The sequence below is a fragment of the Anarrhichthys ocellatus genome, unplaced genomic scaffold (assembly GCF_004355925.1).
Source record: "Anarrhichthys ocellatus isolate YVR2014 unplaced genomic scaffold, GSC_Weel_1.0 scaffold24, whole genome shotgun sequence".
Taxonomy (NCBI): Eukaryota; Metazoa; Chordata; class Actinopteri; order Perciformes; family Anarhichadidae; genus Anarrhichthys; species Anarrhichthys ocellatus.
The window spans coordinates 2,778,290-2,797,616 of record NW_022280054.1 but is presented as its reverse complement, the minus strand read 5'-3'; the positions used below and the strand labels follow the sequence as shown (position 1 = coordinate 2,797,616).

General features: G+C 43.0%; 1 protein-coding gene across 5 annotated transcripts in view; it reads right to left on the bottom strand.

Annotated features, from left to right (window-relative positions):
- Nucleotides 1-1,230: 1,230 nt before the first annotated feature.
- arhgef12a (Rho guanine nucleotide exchange factor (GEF) 12a) overlaps nucleotides 1,231-19,327 on the bottom strand; it is a 36,789-nt gene continuing 18,692 nt past the window's right edge. For 2 of the 5 annotated variants that reach the window (XM_031860718.1, XM_031860719.1), the window contains 37 exons: nucleotides 18,112-18,210; nucleotides 17,016-17,065; nucleotides 16,730-16,787; nucleotides 16,472-16,644; nucleotides 15,931-16,008; nucleotides 14,996-15,115; nucleotides 14,437-14,535; nucleotides 13,821-13,955; nucleotides 13,512-13,613; nucleotides 12,073-12,183; nucleotides 11,851-11,949; nucleotides 11,328-11,370; nucleotides 10,920-11,025; nucleotides 10,629-10,766; nucleotides 10,461-10,493; nucleotides 9,683-9,797; nucleotides 9,485-9,590; nucleotides 9,194-9,397; nucleotides 8,975-9,113; nucleotides 8,855-8,887; nucleotides 8,613-8,764; nucleotides 8,211-8,357; nucleotides 7,892-7,977; nucleotides 7,014-7,139; nucleotides 6,651-6,765; nucleotides 5,254-5,354; nucleotides 4,951-5,028; nucleotides 4,697-4,772; nucleotides 4,442-4,609; nucleotides 4,144-4,231; nucleotides 3,976-4,053; nucleotides 3,790-3,884; nucleotides 3,489-3,695; nucleotides 3,142-3,378; nucleotides 2,790-3,019; nucleotides 2,601-2,676; nucleotides 1,231-2,487 (listed from right to left, as the gene is read on the bottom strand). In XM_031860718.1, the coding sequence (XP_031716578.1) occupies nucleotides 2,477-2,487; nucleotides 2,601-2,676; nucleotides 2,790-3,019; nucleotides 3,142-3,378; nucleotides 3,489-3,695; nucleotides 3,790-3,884; nucleotides 3,976-4,053; nucleotides 4,144-4,231; nucleotides 4,442-4,609; nucleotides 4,697-4,772; nucleotides 4,951-5,028; nucleotides 5,254-5,354; nucleotides 6,651-6,765; nucleotides 7,014-7,139; nucleotides 7,892-7,977; nucleotides 8,211-8,357; nucleotides 8,613-8,764; nucleotides 8,855-8,887; nucleotides 8,975-9,113; nucleotides 9,194-9,397; nucleotides 9,485-9,590; nucleotides 9,683-9,797; nucleotides 10,461-10,493; nucleotides 10,629-10,766; nucleotides 10,920-11,025; nucleotides 11,328-11,370; nucleotides 11,851-11,949; nucleotides 12,073-12,183; nucleotides 13,512-13,613; nucleotides 13,821-13,955; nucleotides 14,437-14,535; nucleotides 14,996-15,115; nucleotides 15,931-16,008; nucleotides 16,472-16,644; nucleotides 16,730-16,787; nucleotides 17,016-17,065; nucleotides 18,112-18,210 (4,112 nt within the window). In that variant the 3' untranslated portion in view covers nucleotides 1,231-2,476. The other 3 variants (XM_031860717.1, XM_031860720.1, XM_031860721.1) reach the window with 3 other exon arrangements.

The window sequence follows — 19,327 nt, the reverse complement described above, 5'->3', positions numbered from 1 at the left end:
AAAAATACTCACCCTCCTGCCATTTAGGCCTGCCAAATGTCCACGAAAAGCGTTTCCTTTTTGTTAAGGTCAAAAGGAAATTCTAGACATCAGACCAAGAGGATCAAATTAAAATGTTCCAAAATGTCCATGTTGTCAAAATTTACAACCCTGTTTTCAATTTCTAAATGGCCTCAGACATCATTTAGTTTTGGTTACTAACACAAGAGAACATCTTTCAGAGCCCTGTGTTCATTAACAGTACACTGAACCTCTGCCAGCTGCACATTATGTAATACCTACTCATTCACTTGCATAGTATAGTCATTAAAAAGGTACCGTATACCACACCTCCATGCTATATGCTTAAATTGGAATTCCAGCCAATTCCATTTTCATGATTTTACTTAAGTCAAATAACTAGAAACAGGACTAAGGACACCCTAGGCGTAGCACTGTGCACACCAGAAGATTTGACAAGGGAAGTTCTAAAACCATATTAAGACAAAGGGGCAACGTGTAACAGTTAAAAGAAAATCAAGTTTTAACCATAGCAATGTTTTTGGCCACAGTAGGCAGCTGTTTTCATTGAAAAAGCCTACAATAATGTTGCTCAGTGTAACTGCAGGATGTGTATAAAGGCAACTTTTTGCTAAACATGGTCACCACAAGGTGATAGTTTTATTCTCAGTTTCTCCCAAGTGGCTAAGATAAAATCCCTTATTTTTGGTTTAAATATTAAAGCATTTACTGAAGTTAGGCTATTTCGTAGCTAGGACCTACGACACCGTGTAAAAATGGAATTATATTAGGGCAGATTGTTAACATTAAATCTTACATGAGGATGTATGGAGGTGACATCTCATCAGCAGGTGTCACCTGCTGATGATGACGATACTGACATCTGAGAAATGTATACTATCTGATACAGGTAAGGACAAGAGGTCAGTACATGCAGTACAGACATATGATGACCAGTGGACGTCGTTAGGTTTAAATATACCGACGTATTTCACTGAACAACTTCACTTGCAATACACTTGCTTATCCATCATGACTAATGCTCAGGTGTCCTTGACCGTTCTCATGTTTTAAGTCTTTAATCATTTCTCCATTCCCTAAAGTGTCATTCAATAAGTGCTGTACAAGTAAAATATACTTGTGGTTGTACCGACCACCTTTTCATGAAATTCATACAAAATCAGGTGCACATAAAAGCTTAAATGGGGAAAAGTAAAATCAAGGATTTCCTTTTTTGAATGTGTCATGGCACCATTTATTTATTAAAGTTATGCATTTCCTTCCAACTTGATCATTGTACATATGTTGAACTTCATGACATTATTAGAATATCAGGCAGTCGGATCAGCATCGCCGTGAAAGCAGAAAGAAGCAGCATCTCTGTCAGGAGCTGATACAGAAAGAGCATGAGCGCTCCTTGTAGAGGAGGAGGAGGAGGAGGGGGGGGGGGGGGGGCAAGATACCCAAATGCAAATGAAGAAGCATGACATATAGAGTGTGGGAGGGGATAAATAAGCATGAAAGACACTGGGCTGTGAGGAAAAGGAGAAGTATGACACCCGAAAGTGTTCACAGGAAAAAGAAAGGGGGAGGGTCACACGCATAGGAGAAGAGGAGCAGCCGAGAGGCAAAATACCCCTCACAGGAGGAGGAGGAGGAAGAAAGAGGCAGCACGAAAATGTAACAGGACCAGATCAGAGCCTCCAGACTCTTCATTCTAGTGAACACCACAACTAGAATTTATCTGAAATTCTAGACTTTAACACATTTCAAGAGTTTTTAACACAATGGGATCTAGCCATCGCCAGTGCAAGTCTGGCCTCTATCAGTCTGAATATATCCTGCCCCTTCATCAGGGTACGCTAGACTGGCGTGCTTGTATGCTAGCGTGCACCCAACACTCACACTAACCCTGATTGACTGAAACAGGAAAAGCAGCCAAAACGGTAACACCATGGCCAAAGGCATGCAAGCAATGTTGGAAACACTTTTTTTTTTTTTTTTTTTAAATGAAAAGAAAGAAAATAAATACATCTTGGGATAAAAAAAATCTTAATACATTATCTTAAAATTTTCCTTTTCTTGTTTTGTGTTTCATATATATATATTCTAAACACACATCTTTGTACATTTTGGTATAAGTTCTCTTTCTTGCAGGGAAAATGGGTGTTGTCTGGTAGAGGAGTGAGGTTTTTTCGGGGCAATCCCACTTTCCTGATTGCCTTGTGCTGATGGGGGGGGGGGGGATGGGGGGGATCACAAAGATGACTCCACCCTTCAAACATTTCTGCTCACACTCAAGTCTCTCATTCTCTGTGGCAACCATGGGCGAGGGTGATGAAAGACAGGGGGCTCAGCAGTGAGAGGACAAGCTTATAGGATGTCCAGAATGTCCAGGACACAAGAAGTAGGAACAGACCACAAGGCGGTCCTTCCTCTTTGGGACCAGAGCTAAAAGCTGCGGTACTGTCTTCCACTATCTCTTATCTGGGGGAAAACAAATTGGAGGTGCAGGATCAGAAAAAAGACGGATAAGGGTTGTGATTCATATATTAACATCTCGTAATTCATATGTTGACACTGAGCATGAATTGAGCTACCTTTGTTTCCATCCGTGTCTGCTGCTGACCTCTCTGGCCTTTGGCGTATTAGATTATTGTACTTGGCCTCAACCTCCTGAGAGAAACAAACAACCCGGTCAGATCAGACAATACAAATGACCACAATGTTTAAACGGCACACTGTTTTCATAAAAATGTGTGTCGGTGAGCTCGGTGGCTGTTTGATACCTTCAGATAGTTGAGGTTGACCTGAAGGTTTCTGAGGTGAGACAAGACCTGTCTGCTAAAAGAGGAGAGGCTGCCGGCCTGTGACGTAGAAGAAAAGCGCAAGTTGATGCCGGAGTCGGCAGCACAGCCTTGCGAGGATCTCAGCTGCTTTCCTGTGGTTGATGCCAAGATGTCATCGTCTGTGCTGCTCTCCCCTGGACCGCCGTAACCCCCCAGGACTAAATACCCTGCTGATAGAATCAAATGATGCGATTTAGTACTACTACTGCAGGATCAAGGAGAGACAAAGAGCACTGAGAAAGTAATTAAAGTAACTAATAACAGCTAAATTGTTCAAACTGTCCAGGTTTACCATAATCTTCAGGAGAATCAAAGAAGCCCGTGTCCCCAGAGCCCAGGTCCTGAGTCGGGTCCTCGGTCTGGGAGCTAATCTTCTCCGAGCCATTGTGGACCATCCCCCGAGCGCGGCTGTCTACGGGTGTCCGCAGAGAGGTGGTCCTGAGGAGACGTACCCCCGTGGAGCGTTTGGTTTGCGCTAAAGCCTCCTGGGACATCAGCTGGGTCACCAACACCTGCTTCAACGCTGCCACTGAGGGAACGATGAGGAAAAAGGGGGGTTATGAAACCTACATACAATGTCTGTGTGCAGCTGATTGATTGAGCCGATTTCATTTTGAGTCATCTGTTCTGTGTGCTTACATGTTTTCAGTGCTTCGTCTGCTCTGGAGGGAAACATGTTAAACGAGTCTCCTTCTTTGCCGTCTTCCGCCGCTTGATAAGGAAACTCTGGGTCCACAAAGCCTTCCTCCTCCTCCTCCTCTTCCTCTGCCTTTATTCCCTCAAATGGATTATTACCTGGCAGAGAGCTCTGTGTCACACTTCTAGGCGCCGGACTGCTCTCTTTATCTGAGGGATTGTAATTAGATAAGGATTATCTGCACAGTCGACTCGGATAGAATATATAAAGCAATATGGATGAAAAGCATGCGTCTCCAGCTACCTGTGGACTGGGTGCTGCCGGTGGATGTGCGGTCTGGGTCTCGACTCAGCCTGGAAACACCTGCTGTAATGATCTCCACACCGTCTCGCTCCCCACTGGCACACAAGCAACATCTTATGTAAATAGCAAGCTCGAAGCCTGAGAACAATCTGATTGGATCATATAAGAAAGGTGATAACAACATACTCAGTCTGAGGTAATGGTATGACGCTGTGAGGTTTGACTTTCATGGCATCAGCTCTCTGGGTGATTAGACGCTGCCACCTTGTGCAAGGGAGAAAAAAAACTAGTCATTAGCCTATTTAACAACTGGAGCAATGCAAATTCAATTAATCAATCAAAATGTGGACTAACGTTCTCTGATCGGAGACTGTGGGCGCCATCAGCTCATAGATCTGGGCTCCGTTGTCTGACATGGATAGGACGAAGAAGGACTTGTTGTCTGGCAGGAGAGAGTGTGGGCAGAAGGTTCAGGGTGAGATTAAGCACAATTTTGCCCAACATGCATGAAGCCTTAGACTTCCTGATCCCGTATTCAGGGTTGCCTGGATGTTGTATAGTGAGGTGTGCTTTCGTTCTTTGTTTTGATCAAGTTACTATACCGCCGTGTTTAAAAATGCAAAACAGACCAAGAGATTGTGTGTTAACTGACCTGTGGCCACAGAGCGCACCAGCACAGTATTGAGTTTGATGATGGGGCTGAAGATATGTTTGGTATCTGCGGTGCCTGCCAGGTTTTTACTGTGACACTTCAGGATCAGACGCTCATCTTGTTTCTGTAGCAGAACCAAGATGTCCTGCAGCAGGAGGGTGTACAACTCTGAAAGGAGACAGAGAAATGACTTGTATTTAGTTTTTCGGCAGCAATATAAAACAATCAAACTCTTATAATGTGCCGATTACAAACCAATAGTCTTGTCCTTGTTCACTTTCCATGACAGCGGCCCCTCGTGCACCATCGTTCTCTTGGTTAAATCCAAATTCTGAAGGAGGTAGAATAGGAAAATAAATGTAAAGCTTATAAGTACTTGCTAGTGGTCCATGGAGCCTTCTCCACCAGCACTAGCTTTCTACCGAGCAGATATTTCATACAGCGTATGTGGGTGTACGACAAGCGAGTGTGCTTTAAATGAAGCTAAAAGGGTCATGTAGACAACTCACTTTTAGCTCCAGGATCATGGGGTTGTCTGTCTGCTTGAGAGTAGAGAGGTCCAATCTTCTCTGATAGTCCTCCAGCCTCTAGAGAAAGGACGAAAAGAAAATGGAGACACGGGAAAGGGGATAAGTAAGCGCTCTTTAAAAAGGAAGCCACTGCCTGGGGAGCAAAGAAGGTAGTGGGAAAAATAAATTGTGGTAGAGATGGAGAAAAAAAAAGAGACGACTGAGGATGAGACTTAAGGAGAAGAAGAGAAAAGTCAAGGGGATGGCACAAAATAAAAAGCAAGACTTTAAAAAACATCCTACCTGCTTGTCCTCAGATTCCTTAACAGCCTGGTTGACGTGATTGAGAATCTTCCTACAGCAGTCTGCTGCCTGCTTCACTTTGTCCTTCTCCACGGCGTTGTCTGAAAGATATTATGACATCAAATAAGAAGCAACGCCTCCACAGTTCTGCAGGGGGCTGACCGGCAAACGGATATTTCCTCTGTCCATTAGCACACCATCGTTCAAAAGCATTAAGATAAAGCAGAGGGGCATTATGACCCTGTAATAGCTGGTTATACTTTATCGTTAGTGCGTTCTCTCTGTGTGACACCCAAACCCCAGCCAAGATTAACATGATGGACCAAATAATGGGTGAGACGTTTCCCAAAATGTGCACAGCCGCTCCCCATGAGCATTAAAACGCTAATATCTCCATTTGTCTCTGTAATTCACTTGTTGGCAACATGCTGCCACACAGAACCTTGCTTAAGACTTGATTTTGTTCATTTTCATCCACTTTCTTCTATCTGTGGAGTTCCATCTTTATCTATTTTATTCTATTACATTCTAAATATAAAATACAAACTTTGTATTATTCCTGTATTACCTGTTTCCTTGGTTACTCACAGCATGCGTAGTTAGTTTCCATTTTGAATTAATTGCCTCATACGATCGAATTGATTTTAGGTTCACAGGAGAGCGGTAACAGTAACTGAACTCTTCTTGTGGAGTTCATGCAGTGCAGAGAAACTAGGTTAAGTTAGGAGGGTTTATAATTGAATGAAATAGTGGAGGGATTAAGTATAATTGTGGTTTGAAACGGTCATTTTTAAAAGTAAATCACAATCAGTGATTGACGAAGTATTTGTGACAAACTTTGACGTGTGTGAATAAGACTGGAGGAGAGGGATCCGTTTTTGTGCTTCCATGTAAGTGGTTTGTATAAATGTACAAATCTGTTCTGTGTCTCCTCCTGCGGGCAGGTTGACTTCATTAAAGCTTCATGCATGTCCAAGTGTCCACTGTTTATACTACCGTCACTAGTTTATTAAGCTGCAGCAATTAGTTCAACACCAGAAATTTAACGTAATCATTTTAAATGATCAATAAAATCATTTTTTAAAGTAGAAATGCCCCAATTTTTCTTTACTAATTTCAACTTCTCAAATGTGACATTTTTATGAAACAAACAATTAATCAAAAAAATAATCTGTGAACTAATCAAAAATGAAAATAATCTTTAGCTTCAGCGATTCTATCATCATTCAATCCACATTCTGGTTTATTCAAACATCTTGTTTTGAATCATCATTACATCCACCACCATGCACACAGTTAGTATATGTGGAGTCATTTGTGCAGTAAAATAACCAGGTGCAGAAATCACTGCAAACTGTTGTGAAGGAACTGTGATGTGTAAGGCAGCACTACAGCACCTGTGTACTTGGCGATGTTCTCTAGTAGCAGGGGGTACTTGGTGAGCCGCTGCATCTCTACAGGAATGATGTCTTTAAGCTGCAGTCGGCGACACAGTCTGTTACTCTCTGCCTCCTGCAAAGCAATAAAACAAATTAAATCAGCTATGGGTGAACTTAAGCTGTCGGCAAAAAGACAAAATACATCTCTGGACAAGTAAAAATCGTGACTGAGCAGTACTAAATGTAGCTTCAGAGAATTGGCATTTCAGCTGCAAGTGTCGTTTACCTCTTCTGCGTGACGCATTTTGAGCCTTCATTCAGTGCAGCAGCTAACGACACGTTTCACAGATGGAACCAGTTGGGAAAGCATAATGTCAGTACCTGCACGAACGAAGTGAACCGCGAGTCTTTCTTCTGCTTGGTCTTGATGATCTCGAGAGCAAACGGCTGGTTGCTGCAGAACGTCCCCACCGCCTTCTTGATCGTCTCCTCCTCTCCATCGCTGAACTGTAACCACCCAACCCAAGACAGGACAGGGCAGAGACGCTGATCAGTCACTCGATCTGGGTCAGGGGGTGTTTAGTTGCTATGGAAATGTCTAGAACATAGCCACTACAATGAGCAAGCAACTCCCAGAAGGGGGCCAGGCTTAAGACCTCGTGGCAGAGATGGCTCAAGTTTAAATGTAGACGAGATCAATGCTCGGACCCTCGGGGCATCATTTACCCTACTTCTACCCCACGGAGACATTTTAGACAAGGCTGCCAGCTGAAGCGCAGCTACCTCACATCTAATGTATGACACATGATATCGAGATGTCAGCCAAATCTAGGGCACTGACTGACATAACCGTTTACTGAGAAACAGGCTTCCACTTCACTCGCTCGCTTCCACCGTGATTACATTTCTCGGCCGAGTTATTCTTTTGTGTCTCGTCGAAGGTTTTTGACTTTCAGGATTTTGGTGTAGGATTCAAGAATGCTATGTTAACCCCTTCTCTGTCATATTTGAACTGTACACAACCATTTTTACATACACATGACATTTCAAAATGATCAGAATAGAGGCTGAAGAAAGCAATCCCACGCCAACGTCAACATCTTTTTCTCGCTATAAAGCAATTTTGGGCAGCAGTTCAATATCTTTGTGAACAATACGGTTTTGATTTTTCCCTACCACATCAGTCGTCTTTAAATTTATTCAATATCGGAAAATGTTTGAAAGAGGAAACACAATTTCAGCCTGAGATATGGACTTACCCAGGAGAGCAAGTCGTCGCCTATCTGATCAATTACTGAAGACTCATTTCTCTTCCGAACGGCTGCCATTTGCTCCAGTATTGAAACTGAAAGTCAAAGGAGAGGCAACAACTGTCAGTGTGTGTTTGTGTACATAGGATGACAAAGATGAAGGATACAACATGAGAATGTGAGGGTGCTGTGTGTGCTGCTGTTGTAGTTAGTTTGACTTTAAACTTAATTTTGATTCTCACTACCTTACTTTTAAATAGTTTTTTTTTTTACTGAATCTTAATGGTTCAAGAGCAGTCATGCACAGATAGGTTTTAAGGATGTGTACCGTGCAGCTGTAGAATGTCGTCCAGGTTGGTGAAGATGTTCTTGATATCAGCAGGAGGCAGGATGGCCTCTTTTGAGAGCTTCTGGTAGAAAACGTGGTCCAAAACTCTCAGCATCCTTACATGTGCGCGCTCTGTATAAAACAGCTCTGCAGACACAATGCAAGACGTTGATTGAAGATGGCAGATCATTTGCACAACTCAACATGATGCAACATTTGACAGCAACTTGGGTTGGACCCCAGCAGATGCTCTGCTGCTGCATACCTCTCCCTTCTACTTATCATATTCCATAAAACAACAGTATTTTAAGTACATTGAGGTGGAACCACTTCTATTCTTTGACAACAGATCTGGTTAAAATGAATTGTAACTTCATGTGAAGTGGTAAGCCATGTCCTCACCATTGATGACTTCCTGTCTCTTGATTTCCTGAGGCCTGAGGCCCGCTAGGATCTCTCGCCCCACCAGCTGCTGCCAGTTTGGAGGGTCGTGCTCAGAGTCTGTTCCCTGGTCGTCCTCACTCTGGACGTCAGCTGCACCCAGTCCCTCGAGCCTAGGGCCAGACAGAGAGTTAGCTCCTCATCTGGCAACTAACAACTTGGATGAATTTTATGCGAGTGTGAAAATGATCAGGTATCCTCACCTTCTTATGGCCTTTGGTGTTCCTTCGTGGGCTCTGCAAAACAGTAAAATCAATGTTAACTATAAATATTGTCTTCTTAAGGGAGCTAAACTGTTAATGCAAATGAGACTGTAAATGCACCTGTCGCTTTCTCTGTCATCCTCTTGCAGTTGGTCCAGGCTGTAAAGGTCAAATTGCGGAGCAGAGTACGGCAACCCATCAAGGGGGTCGGACTGAAGGCCGTCACTCAGCCTGGACGGGCCTGAGGTCGGAGTCCCACCTGAGAGACAAGTAACAAGTTAAAATCCATCGCCTCCTCTGTGTTCTTCTTCCACCGACGAGTTTAATCTAGTCGCTCACCCATATCAGTGTCTCGGCTAGTGTCTGAGCTATAGGTGGCGCTGTTTGGGGACGAGGAGTTGATAGACATGGAGTGTACGAGTTCAGAGCCCTCGCTCGATTGGCTGCCTCTGAGACGACCGGCTTCCATGTGATCACTTGCCCCTAGTGTGGGCTGAGACAACTGTTTCTGCGGCCGGGGGCGACCATCCAAGGCTTTACCTACTGAACGAGGAGAAAAAAGGCGTCAAAATTTGAAAAAGCTTTAGAAGCAGTATCATAATTTTGGCTCAATCGTAAGTCCTAACTCACCAGATGCTGCTTCAATGCGGCTGGGCCGACGCTGAGGTCCAAGGATACTGGGAAACCTGGGTTTCTTCACCTTCTCTTCTCCTTCCTTTTCTGTCTTGATGCTTTTCTGTAATGTATTAACAACAAGGGAAGTGTCAGGTAGATGATAAAGGGAGAGAGAGAGAGAAGGGCAAAAGCACAAAAAGTAATGTTAAATACCTTGATCTTGGGAAGAAAGTTGATCCTGACACGTTTGGACTCCAGACTCCGAGGTTCCTTGACTCTCACACCAAGGTGCTTCATGTACGTATAGATGACATACTGCATTGTAGTGCTAAATGAAAACAAAAGTGGCAACTCTTTAGTTTAGTTGCTCCATTTGAATTATATCTGACAAAACAAACAGGATGCTAAGATTGGAAGTGTCCATATTGTGACTTGCACCATATGTCATACCAGTCCTTCTCTACAGTTGCTACACAAACCATCTGGGGTATGCTGCGAACATATGGCATTTCAAACAAGACTGTTTCAATCAGTCACACTTTTTAATTATTTAAAATAAACACACTGCATAAATTAAATGTTCTCTTTAAGGGACGGCCCGCGTGTTTAATTTGTAAACTGCAGGGGATGTAGAATAGGGCTTGGATGACACCAATATATTCGGTGTTCTTGGCCGAAAAATGCAAAACTAAACTTTAAAGGTTGAAAAACATGACTAGCACTGAGATATATTATTCATTTAGCATTTAGATTTTCTTCTTTTTTTTTAAAGAATTAATTTAAAAGGAGACAAGCAGTCTAATAAAGTAATAAATACTGAGAGTTATTTAGGATTATTGTGGGACACATTACAGATTGAAAATGCAATGAACCCACAGATGGTTTGAGGGGCCGTGAGAGCCCCTGAAGTCCTAAATAATCCCAATCATATGCTTTGAGAAATACTCTTCATATCAATCAACCAAAGACTCCACAATATAAGTTTGCTTACCATTTCTCTTCCTCTGTGGTCTGAGTAGTTAACCTATAAACAATACAAAGGAAAACAGACTGAGTAGCTGGTAATGGTTAGAAACATGAGATATTTGTGCATCCGAGCAGCATATCTCTGCATGCATGGCCTGTGTGTCAGGTAACCGTGTCTGCACGTGCTACTTACAGGATGTCCTCTATCTTGGTGATGATGTTTTCAGCGTATGAGCGCTCTCTCTCCAGAGCGACACGGTCTCTGACTCTCTCTTGGTCCAGTCTGGACAGCTCTACTTCAGCCACCGTTAGGCCCATACTGCGCTTCTGCCTACATGTGCCAACATATCAAGTCACATACAGTTGTTAGGTTGATAATGCTCTTTTCAATTTTCCTTGATGCGAGAACCAAATCCTCAAGTTCTGCAATTCATCAGAACTTACTAAACCATGGAAAATAAAAATTCTGAGTTGACAGGTTTACCTGAAGTCCTCAAGGTTCTTCTGGATGTCAGGGAGCAGAGAGTCCTGCAGTGTTTGAACATGCTGTCTGTTTATTTCCTCAGGGATCAGTTCTGTCCGCCGGCGGTCTGCAAACACACGCACACACTCTCATATATACAGTACGCCAAGTCTCTAACAGGATTATGTCAAGTGCACACTAAATACGCCCTATTAAGGTTAAGCAATACTTTCCAACCCATCAGAGCATTTGATTTTTTTAACACCTTGGTCGGGAGTGTGCAAGGCTTACAGGGACTGTATAATGAGGATGGCCAAATGGAGGAAGTGAGCCAACAGAAGCACAAAAGGTGACCGTAACAGAAGAAATTGCCTCCTCAAAATGGCTCCAGGCAGATGAGCAAATGAAGCGGAAGCACGGCATACTTACCGAGATCAGTAGAGATGGATTCAGGGACAGCAACTTTCAAATTCTGTAAAACGAAAACAATAAAGATAAATAATTAAATACACTGAAGTCCAGCAAAACCCTTTCGAATAATATAAAATGTCAATGCGAGTACAGATAATAAATGAAGGCACTCATAATCATGTTATGACCTATGAATAATGAAACAGTCAATTAGTGACAGATGTATCACTTTATTCTAACTTGTAAATGGGCAATGTGGTGTTAACTGTGAGCTATTAGTGTATCACTCCATGTTTTATCAGAAAAATCTCATCGTGTTTTTAGATTGGAGTTTGAGCTTCGGACTTAAAGAAAACAACCACAGATGTTGGGGCCGTGCTCGGTGTAATTAGTGCCATTTTGACGTGATGTGGTGACATGCAACATTTCACCTATTTCTGTCAAAATCTCATCAGTTGTGTGACAGATAGATAGAGGATTGCTTGAGTCTGACGTGTAGCGTTGCCCATATTTCACAGTGGGGAACAAACACTGTACTTACCGCTCCACGGTCAATGAAAAAGGTGTGGAGGTCCATGAACACCCGTCTGGTCTCTTTGGAGTTGGTCTGCTTGTAGAAGTCAGCATAGAGGTAGCACAGCTAAGGACATAAGATAAAGATTTATTAAAGCAAACGGTGAGCGGTAGTGTCTGCCAGGTTGCATGAAAACAGGAAATTAATACATAAAAGATTATTATAAGGTGTGAAGGAGGAGGGTCTTACCACAGGAGCGGGGTCGAACTGAGACATGACATGGTGTAGGAAGGCTGCGAGGTGGGCGGGACGAGACTTGAGCTGCTCCATGTTGTTAAAGCTGTGACACTGGCCATTTGTCTGGAACAAAATCGGTACAACAGTTTGCATTCGCTGACTTCACATGTGACGTGAATTTAAATAGTATTATTTAGACATTTATTGCAAAGAAAAGTGTATTATTACAGCATCGAGCCATAAGTTTCGTATTAGGATTGTCCCCGTCCCATGTAACGTGCATTTTGGGTGATTCAATCACAGGTGGACAGCTCTAAGTAGTACTCAGTTTACACCAAGCATTAGAATGCGTCTTCACGCGCGCCTGGGGCGACCACTTGTGATCGGATCTGACTTCCCTGATCTATATGCAAATTAACACGTACATCATTTCCATTTGTAAAGACCAAATGTGTTGTTGATTTTAACCGGTGGGAGGCAGCAACACAAATTAACAGTGTCCAATTGTGTTTTGGGAGGTTTGTCGCCATATACACACACTTCAGTGCCAAATTATGAGTTTGCCTCAAGGGAACAGACTGTGGAAGATGGTGGATAGCTTTGAGAAGCAATAGATGGCTCTTATATCCCCATCACCACCCCCTCCAACAATGCAACGGATTACCTCAGTCGAAAGTTAAGTCATTCCACCATCATCACTCGATTAGTAACACACACACACACACACACACACACACACACACACACACACACACTGCTAGGAATGTGGGACAGACCACCTCCAAAAGTGGTCTGAGCGATCGTATCTCAATACGTCCTCCATTCGTCTTATGTGCATTCACACCTGTATTTAGAGCTGTCCACTTGTGATCGGTTCACCCAAGATGCATGTTACTGTCTGGTCTGAACCGGACCATATATATATATATATATATATATAAATATAGACAGCGCCTGCAGTGTGTTTGCACTGGGGCCCGTAAGGTAGAAGGCCCATAGGGAGTGCAGGCAAAAAAGCAAACCCATCTCCATCATGGTTTTAATTTTTCAGTAGCAATCTATCCAAAAAATATCCCAAATGATATGAATATTCTACATAAACTATGAAAAATATTTAAATTTACATGTATAATTTCAGATTTTTTTGTCATACACAGAAATGCAATGATGATTGCTGTAATATGAATGTCGATGTTGTCTAATGTCAAGTCACTATTTGACGAGACGATATAGGCCCAGTGATTAGTTTTGGTGTAAAATCTCTTGCAAAAGACCCGAGTAAACAGCCATGCCTTTCAAACATACATTTGTTATAAACAGACGCCCGCCCACAGTGTGTGTGCTTTATAACTAGCGTGCATAAGTGCACGTCACAATAGCATTCACTGGGGCCCGCTGTAACTACCTTTCGTAACTACCATAGATGTTAATTCTGCACTGTGGACAAATACCTGCTCCTGGTCTGAATCAAAATAGTCATCCTCAGCTCCAATGATTTGCGAGATGAGGCGGGAGGAAGAGGGACTGCTGACTGTGGTAGGGGACAGAGAGTCCTGGGGGAAAGACAGTTGTGGAATTAGTGTTTTCTATTTAGAAATTCATTTATACATTTATATCTCAACTGATCTGAGATTCAACATGTAATGTTTTTCTATAGAACACACTTCAAAAGTTCTCTTTCCCGAGTTTACACCAGGAAAGGGAGTGAATAAGTACATTTCTTTTGGCAGAATGTTCAATAGGCCAAAGAGCACAGTTACCAGGTCAGTGGCGTCCTCTGCCTCTGGAGAGTGGCAGGAGTTGAAGCTGTTCCTGGGGATGCTCTTTGGGCTGGGATAGGATGGCTCTCTTGGGTAAAGGCTCTCTGGAGATCCAGGTCCAAATCCACGAGATGTCTGCAGGTGGGATGGAAAAAAAGCATTACGTTATCTGAGTCTTTTGCCTTTAGTTTAGTACAGCTGAAAGTAGACAGGAAAGGGGGAGAGAGAAGGGACGACATGCAGCAAAAGGGCCGCGGATCAGATTCAAAGCGGGGTTGCTGCTAAGGACTCAGCCTACATCCACTCTACCAGGTGAGCTACCGGGGTGCCACGAACATCAAATTCTCAATTAATCTCAATTTAACAAAACAAATCTCCAAAAAACCACAACTGTTGCCAATTAATTTATTCCATTCGTTTTCATACATGACCAACAGAAGTTTGAATGCAGAATCAATACTTAGCGCAGCCAAAGCTAAGCAGCGCAAATTAAGATTGATTTAACTCATCCAGTTTAGCACGAGGCCGTGCATCTATTGTCCTCAAGTTTGCCTAGTCTTGGACTCAAAGTTTAATATAAAGCTCAGAGGGGCATTTTAACTATGTTATAACTTACAGGAGTGCTGCTCCAGGACAGGTGTGTACTGTTGTCTCCCTTAGAGTGCTCCGTCTCAAACATGCTACCACCATCTGCATCTCCACCTGGAACAGCCTCCTACAGATTCATGTAAAAACAAGATCTGGTATTAACTACGAACAACCTCATCACACAACAACAACCGTCACAAAGACCACAGTGACACATGTTTAGGACAAACGAGGCCCACAGGCCACATTGGTGACAATTAACAAAAGTAGGAATTTATGAGTATTTTAACATATTCTCATAAAATAGGACTGTTAAAATTGAGAGAGCAGATTAATGTGTTGACATACATAACACAAGGTTTAGTAAGTGATGTAAATAAAATAAGCTGTCACACAGACACAAAAGAGAGGCTTCCCACAGAGAAAGTCTAATCCTCTGATAAGATTAGGATTAATGTTTGTCTGGAGCGATCCCTGAACGCGCTACACACAATTGTACTGCTTGGATTTTTGCTGGTAGATCAGTGTCACTGGATACCCTATTCTGTATGCAAGCACATGGCGATGAAGGGGGTCGTTGGCTTTACCTGTGTTGCCCCAGTGGCCTTGAAGAGCTGACCCTGCAGCTGAGGAATGTGTTTCTTAGCTTCCTGGATGTCTTTCAGTAGTTTGGGGGAGGGGTTCCTGCTGTACTCCTCCTTCATGGCCTTTACAGCAAGAGAGGTGAAATCAAAATAAGCAATCAGGACCAGTAGCAAGCCTCTGGTCTGGCCTGGCTCTATTCAGCCCTGGCATTGACATGCGTCTTGGGTGATCCGATCACCAGTGGGCAGCTCTAAGCACAGGTGCGAGTCCTTCAGTGTCCTGTGCGACACGGAAGGACTGCCTACTCAACAGATGTCCTCTACGCGAGTGCAAGTACGAACTCGTTCGCTGGTTTTGTCCACAAATTTCGGGAAGCCACTAGAGCCAATAGAGACACACAATGAATGCGTCAAACATCTTGGACAATTTCCAAGGAATAGACTCAGTCTGTGTTGTTTGGATTTCTTCAGTGGTGCGGTGTGATTTTTCCACTAGGTGGAGCAACAGCACTACAGGTAGCTCGTTGTATTTTTAGACATTAGTATTTTAAAAGTATTTCTGATGTCACACAAACCACTGAGTGAATGCCAGGTGTGAACTGATGTACTTAGTGCTTGACACACAAGACATATGTTAATACCAGGTCTGAACAGGGCCTATGTCATGTGTTGAATCTGTTCTGAAGTCTGGGATGTTGAGGAAGATACTATTTTAATCTATTGCATAAAAACCAATCGTGTTAAGGGTACACATAGTACCTGCCTCCTACCCAACGCAACGCTCTATTTAAAGATGGATGAGAGCTGATCCTTTCATTTTCAACACAGATAATAACCCAATATTACTTAAGAGGGTTTAGATTCTATTGCAAAGACCTACGAAGAAACACGTGTTACAATAGAGAGAAGACGGAAGTGGCAGCGATTGTTCTGCTAACCTGCAGCCCCTGCTGCCCTTTTGAGAGCATCTTTTGCAACATGTCAACCCTCTGGTTACAGACACTGCTGTTTTCATCCTGTGGGGAAAAAAAACAAAAAGGCATATGGAGGAACTGTGCATTAGACAACAGATGAGAGGCATTCCAGCAAAGATTAGAAATATGTAACCATGATGCATTTAACAAATATTGAGGCGTACAGAAAATATGTGAGAAGGGATGAACAATACAACGCTATTTTAGATAGCATGCCGGCATGACGTGTAAAACAACAGCGTCTGTGTTTAGTGTGCGTGTAAGTCTATTTAACTCTGTTACCATCTCCGCTGACGGCTTAACTGTGTAATAACTCTGGTGCCCAGAATGGCGAGGCGCAATAACCGCGCAGCATTCCCACTTTGAACACAACACCACAACTTTGAAAGGGGTGATAACCCATATGAAACCCCTCAAGATGGTGAGGAGGGAGAATAGGGAAGGAAAGCAAGTTTGCGGAGGAAAGAAACAGAGGACAACAGAAATGAACGGATGTCTTTAGTACCCATGGTGGTTGAGTGAAGGAGAGGCGGTCCAGAGGACTGTAGGGGCGTTCTGCTGCTGGGGAGTTTGGAGAGGAAATGCTAACCCCGAGCATTTGAGACTCTGCTTCAGACAGAGGGATCTGGGCGAGCCCAGGAGGACGCCCCAACACTGTGAGGGCCACATAGGAGCCCGCTGGATAGGAAAGATCACAGTCAAAGAGTCAGTTATACTTAAAAGGTTTACTTGTTAAATGTGTGGCTTTTGCTAGAAGACTTACATTTGATAAGTTTCACCACCTCAATGTGGTTTGAATGTGTAACAAGGGTCCCGTTAACCTGGAAGACAGCAATGAGGAAAATTAAAAAACAGATGCCGAGACCAAAAACCTCCCATTCTCAGTTCAGCGTTACAATTCGACGTCTCCCTCCATTCCGAGAAGCAGCATAAAGAGAGTAGACATACAAACGGACCAGAAGGTGGCAGCCTACAGCCTCCGTATTGGCCTTGGTCAAGAAAACAGTGACGTTTGCAGGAAGGAACATGGAGGAAGATGTACACAATACCTTGATGATCCTGTCTCCTGTCTGAACACCTGCCCGCATAGCAGCCCCATCTGGCAAATGCAACACAAGAAAACAAATGATAACGCAACAGAAGAGGCGAGGAGAGATATAGAATGAAATGGGTGGAGGGGAGACGCATAAGACATGCAGCTTTATGGCGTAATTGCTGATATTTCTGCACAATGAATAGATAATATAGCCTTGACAGACCAGATGTTGCAAAGTGACTATTTGAGTGCCATTTTGAAAGACCATAACAGTGGTTATATTATACGAAGGACCTGTTTCACAGCTCCACCCAAAACAAAGGGATTTAGGCACGAGACAGGTTATTATGAGAACCACGCCTGACTCTATAGTCAGCAGCATACGGCTCAAGTATTTTGCAAACCAAATACAGTTTTACTGATACACTATTATGATTTGCATTTGTATTAGTATGGACATTTTAACTGGTGTCACTGAACCAAGGACATAATCTTGTCTGATCAGTTGGACTGAAAGTAGAAGGATGAACAAGAAAAGCAGAAGCAAGATACTACAGATACATTTTCTTCATTTAAAAACAAAAAAGAAGTTGTATGAATTATTCAGATGAAACTAAGAAGACTGCTTTGAGTCGAGTCGGGGACAAATGGGAAGCCACACAGAGATAGTCGAACACTCCCCGCGCACTGACGACAGTAAGTCCTCGATCAGTTCCTTCCTTTTCTGTCTCTCTGCTCTACTGTGTAGACTGAAAATGTTTCTGTAACCCGATAGCAGCCCACATCATTCTCTACCGATAGAGAAAGTCTGCCGGGGACCATATAAGTATCCTGTCAAAGACAACATGATGAAGCAGAAGCTGCAGCTATACTGTGAAACTACTGAGCAGGAAATATACAGTCAATGGTTTCACTTCTCTAAGTGCCAGAGTGGTGGTGGTTGCTGAGTCCCAATTACCCTTCACATCTGTGAGCAAACTACCATGACAGTTTGATGTCAGTGCATGAAAAAAGCAGCTCATATCTCTATTGCAATTGCTTCGACCAGAAGTAGGTATTGTAACACCAGATTTTTCTTTCGTCCTTTTAAGTTTGAGACTCCACCTTACCTTCTTTGACAAGTTGCACAAACACTGGGTTGTCACCACTGACAGTGAGCCCAAAGCCATTTTCATCTTTCTGGATGATTACACATCGTTGAACCAGACCTGCAAGTGAGACAGAAATACATAAACAGTGTCTTCAAAACGTACCAGGAAGTCGTTAAAGAAAAAATGTACTCGCTGGAGTAAGTGCTTCGAATACAACTAAACCTCGGCCTTGTTCTAAAACCTGAGCAGACATTTGAAAGAAATTGAAGAATGTATTGTGGATGGACACGACCGACCGATAATAATCACACTTTGCAGGCTATGAAGAGCAGTTTTTACACCCATTTAAAGGATGGGTTCACATTCTCTAAAGTATAACTTAAAACAATAACCTTTGATTTCAGCCTATGTTCCTCCTGTCCGTACTGACCATTAACATATTTTGACACCCATCACTTACACTGAAATTGCTTTAAAATGGGATCTATATGCAGCCAGTATTGACATACTGCTTTCAATAAACAGTGCATATGGGAATGTTAGTATTGTTTGTTGAAAAGAGTCTTTAACATACCAGCACATAACCCATCTCCTGTAGTCTAGGATAACAACATCCCATAATCTGAGCATGTACAGTTAATAAAGCTTGTTCTAAAGTTGGCCAGTAAACATTTACATAGCAACATTTTTACACACGTTGTCTACTTTCTCAAGATACCAAAAAAATAAAATAAATCCTTTTAAAAACGTAAACACTAATAATGAGGGCCCTTCTGTGTGAAGCGACGTTTGAAACAGGAAACCGGGACATATTTGGTTGTAGTCTCACGAGCCAGAAGGAACATTACTTTTCAGGTTTTTCTTATGAGGTGTAGCGTAGCAAAAACAGATTAGAGCTCATCTAATATCTGGCCCGACACTGACTAGACTTACAGGATAGTACAGGCAAAAGAACACACAGCAAAATGCTGTAAAAGCAAAACATTAAATATTGCAAGCTTTCTTAAAACACCTTTATAAAAAAAAAAAAAGGAGATTTTATAAGTAACCCTAGAGCTGGTATCTTGTGCAGAATCGACCAGAGAGGTGATTCCATCGATGAGGACAACGGTGGGGTTAGGTTGGAGAGTGGGAGGAACAGGAGCTAATACACGGAGAGACGTTAGGGGAAGCAAAAGCCCCAGGCTGGGGGGGGGGGGGGGGGGGGGGGGGGGGGGGGGGGGGGGGGGGGGGG